General features: G+C 41.8%; 1 protein-coding gene across 1 annotated transcript in view; it reads right to left on the bottom strand.

Moving 5' to 3' along the window:
• The window catches only part of RELN (reelin), a 484,263-nt gene that overhangs the window by 145,815 nt on the left and 326,125 nt on the right, over positions 1–12,323 (bottom strand). Inside the window, 4 exon segments of the mRNA XM_030549629.1 lie at positions 3,305–3,541; positions 9,683–9,844; positions 10,437–10,670; positions 11,857–11,923. Of these exon segments, the coding sequence (XP_030405489.1) occupies positions 3,305–3,541; positions 9,683–9,844; positions 10,437–10,670; positions 11,857–11,923 (700 nt within the window).

The raw sequence follows: 12,323 nt of genomic DNA, 5'->3' as shown, positions 1-12,323 counted from the left end.
CTGATAGTGTCAAATTTGCAGATGAACTGAAGCTCAGCAGTTTCTCTTTGAAGTCTGGTCCTGAAGTTTTTTTGCTGCAGGATGGCCACCTTAAGGTCTGCTATAGTGTGGCCAGGGAGGTTGAAGTGCTCTCCTACAGGTTTTTGTATATTGCCATTCCTAATGTCTGATTTGTGTCCATTTATCCTTTTCCGTAGAGACTGTCCAGTTTGGCCGATGTACATAGCAGAGGGGCATTGCTGGCATATGATGGCGTATATAACATTGGTGGATGTGCAGGTGAATGAACCAGTGATGGTGTGGCTGATCTGGTTAGGTCCTGTGATGGTGTCGCTGGTGTAGATATGTGGGCAGAGTTGGCATCGAGGTTTGTTGCATGGATTGGTTCCTGAGCTAGAGTTATTATGGTGTGGTGTGCAGTTACTGGTGAGAATATGTTTCAGGTTGGCAGGTTGTCTGTGGGCAAGGATTGGCCTGCCACCCAAGGCCTGTGAAAGTGTGGGATCATTGTCCAGGATGGGTTATAGATCCTTGATGATGCGTTGGAGGGGTTTTAGCTGGGGGCTGTATGTGATGGCCAGTGGAGTCCTGTTGGTTTCTCTCTTGGGTTTGTCTTGCAGTAGAAGGCTTCTGGGTACATGTCTGGCTCTGTTGATCTGTTTCCTTATTTCCTCATGCGGGTATTGTAGTTTTGAGAATGCTTGGTGGAGATTTTGTAGGTGTTGGTCTCTGTCTGAGGGGTTAGAGCAGATGTGGTTGTACCTCAGTGCTTGGCTGTAGACAATGGATCGTGTGATGTGCCCGGGATGGAAGCTGGAGGCATGAAGGTAGGCATAGCGGTCGGTGGGTTTTCGATATAGGGTGGTGTTAATGTGACCATCACTTACACAAATCAGACATTAGGAATGGCAATATACAAAAACCTGTAGGAGAGCACTTCAACCTCCCTGGCCACACTATAGCAGACCTTAAGGTGGCCATCCTGCAGCAAAAAAACTTCAGGACCAGACTTCAAAGAGAAACTGCTGAGCTTCAGTTCATCTGCAAATTTGACACTATCAGCTCAGGATTGAACAAAGACTGTGAATGGCTTGCCAATTACAGAACCAGTTTCTCCTCTCTTGGTTTTCACACCTCAACTGCTAGAACAGGGCCTCATCCTCCCTGATTGAACTGACCTCGTTATCTCTAGCTTGCTTGCTAGCACACATATATATACCTGCCCCTGGATATTTCCATTACATGCATCTGAGGAAGTGGGTATTCACCCACGAAAGCTCATGCTCCAAAACATCTGTTAGTCTATAAGGTGCCACAGGATTCTTTGCTGCTTTTACAGATCCAGACTAACACGGCTACCCTCTGATACTTGACACTAAAATCAAATGATTCTATTCAAGTCACACTACTATTAATTAGACTTGTTTCACTGGTATATCTATACCATACAAGAAGAGATGACAAGATCTTACCAAGCTACTGGATCTGAAAATTACTCAAAGGTAGAAACAACAGCTCAGAAGCAAACTTTAAATTCATTCATACCTTCCCTTCTCCATTAATCTCTTCCCTGAACTTGTCTGAAAGGCTGCTACAGTACCTTCTGCTCATTCAAATCCCTCCCTAAGACTAGCTTCTGCTATGGTGGCTACAAGAAATTACCCAACTGATAATGGCTGAATAGTAAAGGAATGAGTAGGAATCAGTTTATAAAAATCCATATGATGTTTCTGTAAAGGGACTGTTATCCCCTTACTAACATTCAGTGGGGGTGTTTAGCTCCCAGCACTAAAAGGGGAAGGATCGATGGCAAATCAGGACCCTGAGATGGACAGTCCCCAGGAACAATGGCGAGAGGCCAATGCTCCAGGTCAGCTTGACAGACAGGGCGGGCAGGCTAATCAAAGAGACAGAAGGCCAGGGTGGGTCCTGTCCTCCGTGTGAGCTGAAATTGCCTGGGTCAGACAGAGTGGGGCCGAACTAAGGCGAGAGCAGGGGCCCAAGCTAAGCCGCTAGAAGCAGAGCTGCAGCCCAAAAAGCCAGAGCACAACCCAGAGGGAGCAGAACTGCCCTGGGAGAAGAGCTGCAGCAACCAGAGCCAGAGGGGCCAGACAAGTAGCCCAGGAAGCAGGTGAGAGCAGAGTCACAGAAGCAGCCTGCAGAGCAGACCTGCCCTGGGAGAGGAGCTGTAGCAACTGGAGCCAGAGAGGCCAGAGAAGCAGCCCAGGGAGCTGGAGGCAGAGCAGCAGCAGCAGCAGCGGTGCTGAGGCAGAGTGGAGCTAGGGCTGGAGCAGTCCGGAGCTGGGTGCGGTGAGCAGCTCGGGAGAGCGAGGGGGACCCTGGGCAGTAGGCCTAGCGCCGGGAGACGCCTCAGCCAAGAGGCTGTGCAGGCCAGACTTGGAGGGGGATCATAACCCTGACAGAGCAGGGGTGACACTGGGGAGAAGGGTCCTGTCACCCAGAGCCTGAGAAAGTGTGGCCACCACCAGAGCAACTGTCTGACCCGCAGTGTCCTTGCAGCACAGCCAGGGCCTGAGAAGGAGGCCTGGGACCTACAAGGAACAGACTGTGAAGTGCTTTGATGTCCAGAGATACTGTTTGTGATGGTCCCTGCCACAGAGCGGGGAGATGTGTTTTCCTTTAACCTTTCCCATTTTTCCTTATTCTTTTTAAAATTAATAGTTAATTAAATAACTTGTATTTGCTTTAAATTGTATAATGTGATCAGTGGGTCAGGGAGGTGTGCAGTGCAAAGAGAGCATGTAGGGCTAGCCCTCACTGCAATTCTTATATCAATGCCGAGCACAGTATAGATGCCTAGATAAACAGTAATGCCAGACAAAATTACTTGCAACATTGCAGACCTTTCTCCTGTTCCAGAGAATAATTGTAATGTCCATGCAAACAAATGTAGAAATATAATTATTTGTCCTTTACTGGTTATTCTGTATCATAGAAGTAAAGTGATAACAACAGATGCCTTTATATTATCATTTGTAGTCATTTTGGGATCAACTTTCAATATATTGCGCAGGAAGTGTATTGTATGTGCATAGTTCTCATCAAAAGTAAATTTCTGTGTAATGCAGTGTAAATTTACTCCTTATTATGAAAAGGTCATTGGTTCTATTGTTGTTAGTGATGTGTACATGGGAGATAATTACAATGAATAGGTACAGGAAAGATTAATATGCAGAAATCAATTAGCTCTTACTAGTACAAGGAAACAATCACTTTGTACATTACTCACTTATTATATTAAAATTAACTACTTAAATACAACACAAATGATCTATGTTCTCACCAAAGGGTCCAGTCACGGCCACAGCATGGTTGAATGTTTCCCAAGTAGAATCCCAGAGACTGAGTGACTTCTACTAGATTGTTGAAGTCTAGACTAATGCTGTTGAAAAGCATGGAGGTCATGATGATCTCATCGATCGCCCAAACATCTTCTCCCTGAGAAGAATGATACGGTTGCCACCATCTGAACTGAATACCAAATTGTCTTGCGTCTTCTGGTAGCTCCACAGAAATTATTCTGAAAAACAAACCCAAGTTCTTATTCACACTGTCATTATACATAGTAATTTTGTGAGAATCCAAAATGGTTCATTTTTATTTTAAAGTACATACAGAATCTAAAAATTATGTCCTAATTCAGCCTGAGGTCTACACTGGTTTCTACTCCTGTAGATGGACTCAAAGGCAGAAAAAGTCAGGGGCAGCGAGTTGGAGTTAGAAAAACAGCCATAACATCTACTCTGTCATGGGACCTTGGACCTGCAGGAGACCCACATATCCCTAACACTAGATGCATCGGGTGCAGCAAAGGAGGCCAAAGGTTCCATTGATTCAGCACAGCCTCACTATAGCATCTGCCATGCTGCTACTAAGGAGCTCCAGGAAGATTTTAAAGCTTCCTTTCCAAGTGATGTGAGAAACCTGGAGGGGAGGGCAAGTGAGTGCAACAGCTCTTGTTTCACTAGAACTGAGATTTCAGCTACAACACAAAGGCTCATATTGGCACAAGGAGGGGCAATATATATCTCCCACCATCAGCTTCCATGTCTCAATCCCTATGTGTTTTGTTTTGATCTGATAAAACACATGTGGTTTGTGTGCTCTACTCTTTAGTGTAGGAATACTTTTAATTTCAATTTTATTTTCAGTGCAGCATACAGTGAAGTTGTGCATTCACTTAGAAGAACTGATCCTAGCAAATTCTCATCTTGAGGACCAATCAAGATTAATCTTGTCAAGCAGAGAGATTATGTGTTGTCTTGTGTGGCATACACATTTCTTTTATGGCTCTGTAGAAATTTTATTGTAGGACAGTCCCATGAGCTTACTGTGCTGTGCAAGGTCACTTGATTTGTCATGGCAGCTATGACAACAAACCTGTACTTGACAAACTGTGAAGAAAATTAAGAATAATATCTAATTTCCAGGAGTAATTATTGTATATAGCAGCAGGAAACATACATTAATTGCCATGGCAATGACACCTTCTTGAAAGTTCCATAAATCACTAGTACCATGCTGCTCATGTACAACATATAAGGTGAGATGTGAAGCGGAATGGCAAAATGGACCTTTGTCTCCATCGCTGTACAATTAATTGCTGGCAAAAGGAGTTTTCAGTAAATTTATTCTGAGGTTCATGTTTTTTCTTTTTTTTTTAAAGAGGAAATTTAAATACAATAACAAGCCAGATGAAGTGGAAAAACATTTTATATTCTTAGCACTAATTTTTTTTTCCAGATTTTATGATTATTCAAGGTTTGTGGTATAATCTTTTGTTCTCTGTGATGTGTGAAATTGTTTTGTACCTTTAGATATCTTTGCATAAAACCACACAGTGAAAACCACCAGCTAAATTGTTTTTGTGAAGCCTAATTTATGCATTAAAACAGCTGTGCAATGTCACATTTATGTTAAAAAAATAACATGTTAATTGATTAGCAGGAAAAATCAAATTGTGTGACTATACAAGGGACTTTTGGGAAGCACTGGGAAATGAATGTAGACCACAGAGTCCGGATAAACACTTGCAAAAAAAAGCTTTACTGAGGTTCTAGGCTCATGAGATGGCATCCAGGATCAGCAAGCACAAACAGTTTGTGAAAGAGGTACACTGAAAAAATAGCTCAGTTATAAACATGGAAGGATAATTAAATAAGACAGCAACATCACCTGGGTTGCAATCACTGAGTGGTCAGGTAATGCTGTAGAATCTGCTCAAAGGCTGATTGAACAGGTTCTGCACATGTTCTTTTATGATGGGACGTAGGAAGATGAAACGGTGTTCTCGAGCTTTAAGAGCACCAGTGGAACTACTCCACGGCTACTACTCAAGGTTGTGATAGTGTCTATGGACACTACATTCCCTCTGAGAGAGGAACTTTTTGCTAGGGATCTGTGTAGTGCAGAGGTGGGCAAATTGTGGCCTGCAGGCCACATCCAGCCCATGGGACTATCCTGCCCAGTCCCTGAGCTCCTGGGCCGGGAGGCTACCCTTGGTCCCTCCCCTGCTGTCTCCCCTTCCCCTCAGCCTCAGCCTGCTCACTCCGCCACTGGCGCAGTGCTTTGGGCAGTGGGGCTGTGAGCTCCTGGGGCAGCACAGCTGCAGAGCCTGGCCTGACCCAGTGCTCTGTGCTGTGTGGTGGTGGCAGCATGGCCCAGCTCCAGTCGGGCGGTGCAGCTGTAGTGCTGCCAGCCACCGGTGCTCCAGACAGCATGGTAAGGGAGCAGGGAACAGGGGGTGTTGGATAGAGGGCAGGGAAGTTCGGGGTGGTGGTCAGGGGGTGGGGGTGTGGATGGGGTCGGGCTGTTTGGGGGGGAACAGGTGGTTGAATGGGGGCAGGGGTCCCGGGGGTGGCAGTCAGGAAGGAGGGGGATTGGATGGGGCGGCAGGGGTTTTGGGACAGTCAGGGGACAGGGAGGAGTGGTTGGATGGTGCAGGGGTCCTGGGGGGGGGCGTCAAGAATGAGAGGAGGGATTGGATTGGATGACAGGGATCCGAGGACAGTCAGGGGACAGGAAACAGGGGTGTGTGGCTGCTGCAGGAGTCCCAGAGGGGCCGTCAGGGAAGAAGGGGGGTTGGATAGGGCAGGAGTCCTGAGGGGGGGCAGATAGGAGGTGGGGGCCGGGCTACGACCCCCTCCCCTAACCGGCCCTCCATACAATTTACGAAACCCGATGCGGCCCTCAGGCTAAAAAGTTTGCCCACCTTGGTGTAGTGGATTTTAGGACCTAGCTCCTTTATAGCACTTGAACGTGCAGGAGGAATAAAATCTTTCTGCGTGGCCTCTTTGCTAGGACTTGCTCTAACCCCTTACAGTAGAACCATGCCAGTTCTGCCCCTTCAATGGCTGAGATGGGTATTCTATTCCAACCCCCCTGTTTTCAGTTTGTAACTTTCTAAATAAGGGTGGAGAGGCACTAAATGGGTCCTACTAAATAAGGAATTAACTTCAGCTCACCTTCCTCTCCTTGGTTTCAAACCAACGATACATTTTTGAGAAAGTTTGCGAAAAATCCATTCAATCATTTTAAAGTTAGGGGTGCAGAAAATACATATTTTCTACTTTAAAGACAACATTCAACCTAAACAATTATCCCCATTTTACAGATGAGGAAACTGAAGCACAAAGAAATTAAGTGACTTGCCCAAGGTCACACAGGAAGTCTGTGACACAAATAGAACCCAGCTCTCCTAACTCTCATGTACATTGACCACAAAACCAACCCTTTCCCCACCAAAGAAATCCTTGTCCACAAAGAGTATCAAACCTACAGGGTAGAGTTTTCAAGGCACAGATGATAGTTAGGGGCTGAACCTCCACTGAAAGCCAAAAGAGTTGTTGAGCATGATACTTTGTTTCTCACAAGCCAATGAAAATGAAGTAAGCTGAAGAGAGATTGCACTCATGGACCATTAAAGAACACTCTGCTCAGCACACAACATGAAGCACTGAGCAGCTGCCAGCATGAAGTAGGACTTTCTTAGGACCCTGGACACATTTCTATTTTAGTGGCTGATTCTGATGCCTGCTATTTAATTCCTTTTGCATCTCTTAAACTCACATACGTAGCTGCTATTCCTAGCTGGCAGTAACAGTAACTGAAAATCCTAAAAGTAATCACTACACTCATCACTAATATATTGATGATAAAGAAAAATTAACTATTTACTTGCCTGTAAAAATACATTACTAACCCCCATGACAGGGTACAAATAAACCAGGGAACACTGAAAGGCTACACAGTGCATATGTTAATGTGTATCTACATTTACAACAGCTTCTCTTGTTTGACTTTGATTTGCAAGTGATAGATAAAAAAGAAGGGAAATTCTTACTGATGACTTTTCCACTGCAGAGAAGAAAGGTGTTCTAAGTACTATTACCACATACCATTAGGATTTTTTAAAAAACCAGCTGAGACCTTTGCTCTGATCTCATTCTTTCAAGCTATGCATACCTAATATTGAAAAGCTACCGCTGTTCTTAGAAGAAAAATGTTGCTGTCAAATAGCAGTAGATTAAGTGCACTTTCCAGCAGAACATTAAATATGTAATTTTTTCATATGACTGAAGATTAATTAAATTTCTGGATACAGATTGACTGCCAAACTTTACAGGAGTCCATCTGTTACCCAAAAGTAGTTATTTTTAGACAACTTAACATACAAAGGTGAAGCTTTTTTCATTTTCCTAATCATAATAATTGTCAGTATTGCCTTCAGGTTTGCACGTCTGTTCATTTGTTCTCATAATCTAGTAAAAACTTGGGAAAACCTTTATAACATGTATGTTTCGATCATATATTGGGTCTATGTTGAGCTTAGTCCTTAGTGCCACCAGAACAACAGAAACTAAACTGCTTATATTGATCATCAAATAGAAAAAAGGGTGACAGCACCAATGTAAATTACTACCTCTATATATGAAACTTGATTAAAATCAGTTACCGGTATGTACATTTTCCTTTTTATTGTAAAAAATTAATAACACTGTATATTAAAAACCTTGAGGAAATATAAATCCTACAGTTGTAATTTTTGATCTAAAAATTAGAAACAGCACCATATAAAATATATATGTGACTGTAATAAAGGACGTAAAAGAAAATTTTGAAAGGGGATTATTAGTATTAGAGTTTATACAATCACTCTCTAGTACACATTTAAAACTTCAGAAATTAAAGCCTACATAAAGAAGATCCAATCAAAGACAGTCATTGCCCTCATTTTATGGGGTATACTATTTATTACTCCAAATAAATATTTTAATGTTACAGAATTGTTTACATTGTAATGTGCTTAATAATCTTTTCTATTGTCTAGTTATTACATTAGTGGGAACAGTGAATCAAATCTTTCCTTGATATAGGCTCATCTGTGTTTGATAAATGTACATTTTAATTACAATTTAACAACAGTCAGCAACTAGGGGAAAATATATAGATGTGTAAGAACCCAAAGCAATTTTTATTTAGTGCTTAGCTAGAATGCAGGGTGGAAAGGCCCAAAAGGTTCTGATTCTGAAAAGCACTCAGGCATGTGTTTAAGTGAGTTCAATGGGGCTGCCCATGAGCTTAATGTTAAGCATGTGCTTAAGTGCTTTCCTGAATTGCAGCCAAACATGAGTGGTCAGTCAATGGCAGCATGGCTGTATAATAAACTGGGCCAAAAAAGAAGAGGCATCTTTCTGTTTTGATGGCTCAGGATTTTCAAGATTTCCCTGAAGAACTTGAGACATCCTCATGGTTAGACTGTGCCCTCGCCTCCTTCTTAGGCCCACAAACTCCTAGCCCAAGCGAATAATGTGCTAGGATGTCTGTGGCTTTAACGCCGTGCATATTTTATCTTAACCTTTGTCTTCCCGTGACTATTTTCATGGGATAGAATAGTGTTGGCTCAAGCAAATCTGAGGTCTTCTTTGAGGCCATTATTCCCCTCCTCCTTTAATCTGCTGCAAGGCCAGAGATTCACTGTGAAACTTTCTTCCTTCTCTTCCACAACTGCTCCAATTTGTTCTGCCATATACTCTGGAAGATTGTTCTTAAATATCTATTTTAATATGGATAGGCAAAAAAGGAATGTTTTCAGAACTGGTGCATATGTTTGTGGAAGGAGATGAAGGCACAGAATGCTCAGTTAGCAAGGAGTAATCCACCTTTCAAACCATACCTGGACCCCCTGCAGGTTTGGCAGCACAATTTCAACTTGTCCAAGGAGGGGATGATACAATAAAATATTAAAGTCTGTATTAACAACAGAAAAGTGGCAAGGGCTATTGTATGAAGGAAAAATCACTGATGCTCGTCTGCACCTCATTTTTCCTCAGCTCAACTTTCCAATACACTGGAAACAACTTCAATTCTGTTTGGGATAAGCAATCTTGGGCTAAACTGAACCTAGTGTAAGCAGATGCAACCATACTGAAGCCAACTTGCTTACACTAAGGCTGAATTTCCTTGCCAACGTCCAAGGCTCAGATACAGTGCTCAGAATACTCTGATTTTCTGTAACACAATAAATTGGTCAGTGTAGATTGTATAAATTAGTTCCCCTACATCTCAGTACAAATGTATTTACACTCTATACTGCTGCAAATTACTGCTTACAATATTAGCTGTCTTTAGATATCCCTTTTCATAATTATAATCCATATACCTTGGCTCATGATAGTTGAGATAAGAATAATGTTCCAGTAGTTTCCATGTAATCCCATTGTCATATGAATAATGTAGTAACACTCCTTCTCCTGGTTGATCAGGTGCTTTGCAAGTACTCAGCACAGACTTGCTTCCCAAGCGCAGAGTGAACTGGAGGAACCTAGATCAGAATTATATAAATATTGGTAGGGTACCATTTATATAGCATTTTTTCCTAATCACATCTTCTGATCTTAAAAATCTAGCCAAATTTTGAGAAACAGCGTTATGAGTTTGTAGCTGAAATGGTTTTTACAATCAAGTACTGCAATGTGGCATATATATTTTTTAAATGCCAATCATTACAACATTTAATTATTTATTAGGCACTGGAGGGGAGGAGGAGATACTGAATGGATCTAATCAGCTGCCACAAGCTGTCAAATAAATACAACCTTATACATAATTAATTAGCACTTGGCTCTGACATTCAGTTTTGATATTAACATTTCATATTTTCTAGCCTGGCTATATAATAACTGCCCGCACATCCGTTTAACACTCATGCTATTTACAAAACAGGGGAAATGAAAGGACTATAGCCTATTCTACACAATCAAAATTAAAATATGAAACCAAATGCTCTATAATTTTGCTCATACCACAAGAGAGGTTAAACAAAACAAAAAGTGAAGATGAAAGGACCAGTAAATTCTATTACAAATATAGTCTCTAGGTTTGCTAATAGCACATTACTATTCTTTCTTATTCACCTGGACTGTGAGCTGTCAAGAAAAGAAGTGATCAGTTGACGTCTTCCATCTTTGTTAAAAACCAAGGCCTTGCCACTTGCTAGGACTCCACAGCCAAAGCTGACTTCAGCACCACGGATAGAGTAAAAATTGTGATAGGATGAGAGCCTAGAACTGCCAAAGCTTTCTGAAATAAACACGGGGAAGGTCTGGGAAGCCATTTCACATGCAGGTCCTGAGTACCCAGGGTCACACCTATAAGAAAAATATATTAAAAACATAATTAATCCCAAATAAATGTTTTAAACCTTCTTCTCCCCTGTGGAAGATCAAGATACAGTTTTGCAACCAAACATAACTGTTGTAAACTTTTAAAACCTTAAAAATAAAGTCCATTGATTCTCTCAAACCTAAAGTGAGAGACTCTTCAAAATAAGTCATACTGTATTCAAAATATTCTTATGGATGATGTATTTGTTTTGGTCAATATTTACCCTTTGGGTCAAAAAAATTGCTATTCATCTAAATAGAAGTCAATATTTACATATTGTAAAATAAAAATATAGAGATAGTCTATTTCTTGTTTGTGGTACTAACATCCTACTGCCAGGGCCGCCCAGAGGGGGGGCAAGTGGGGCAATTTGTCCCAGTCCCCCACGAGAGTTTTTCGGGGCCCCTGGAGCGGGGTCCTTCACTCGCTCCAGGGGCCCTGGAAAACTCTCGCGGGGCCCAGGCCCCCAGAGCTTCTTCCGCTCCAGCTCTTTGGCGGCAGGGGGCCCCCCACCATCGAAGACCTCAGCCCCCCTGAATCCTCTGGCAGCCCTGCCTACTGCCACTGCCACATGTCAAATCATTAGTTTGCTACTATGTAACTGTAACAGATCAGATGTGATTACAGCTAACGCCACACAATACAACAGAACCCAGAAAATATTTAGAACAACATCTTCAAACGTGGCTAATGATTCTGAGTGCCTTGCGTTTTAGCAAGACACCCTGAAGGAGCCTGACTTTCAAAAAGCACTGCCCCTCTGAAAACCAGGCTGTTTTTGGTCTTAATATAAAGATTCTAGTCTGTTCAACAGTGGCACAGTTTAATGGAAAATGGAAAAGCCACAATTTACCAATTAAAAAAAATATAAGAAAGCATCAGTGTAATTTCTATCAGGTAATACAGTACATTTCAAAATGAATAGGTGGGCCAAATCTCTCCAGGTTTAATAAAAAAGAAAATTATTAGATAAAGTCATTTAGAAATTTACTATTAAACTTATGTGTATTCATAATTTGATGCATTTCAGATACTACATTGGCGGAGTTTACATTTAGCCTTTATAGAATTACAAGGGCTGAAATGAAAATAATTTCAATTTTCAGTTTACAAAGTAAATTGCATGACAAAAAGTGAACACACCAACTCTGGTATTATTATAGCCCTTACCTGCAGCCATTTCTAGTACATTTTCCTCGCCCTGAGCAGAATCTGAGGCAAGATGGACCAATATAAACTGCAGAGAAAATAAATTGGTTAAATTAAAGGTTATATTATGTGACAAAGAAAGATAACAACACCTTGTTGAGCATATGGGTCTGATCTTGCAAACAGATATTAGTGTTCCTCTGTAGTACCATTGACAGGAATGGGACTACCTGAAGGAGTAATGATGCACTCTGTGGCACCTCTCTAGAGGACTGAGTAAATAAATATTGACTTAGATCAGGGAGACCCATGGATAACCTATTGTACACTGGATGCTGTATATTTGAGTGCATTCTCAGTCTGAGGTGCTGGAGATGTTTTAATATATGCACCTATTTTGTTTCAAGATTCCTAAAGAGGAGACTAGATGTAGCTGGCTTGTCTGAGCATTTCTTATCCTTCCCCTTTCTCCACCTTATTTTGGGCAT

This window comes from Gopherus evgoodei, chromosome 1 (genome assembly GCF_007399415.2).
Source record: "Gopherus evgoodei ecotype Sinaloan lineage chromosome 1, rGopEvg1_v1.p, whole genome shotgun sequence".
Lineage (NCBI taxonomy): Eukaryota > Metazoa > Chordata > Testudines > Testudinidae > Gopherus > Gopherus evgoodei.
The sequence above is the reverse complement of the archived record's forward strand: the minus strand, read 5'-3'. Positions and strand labels throughout refer to the sequence as shown.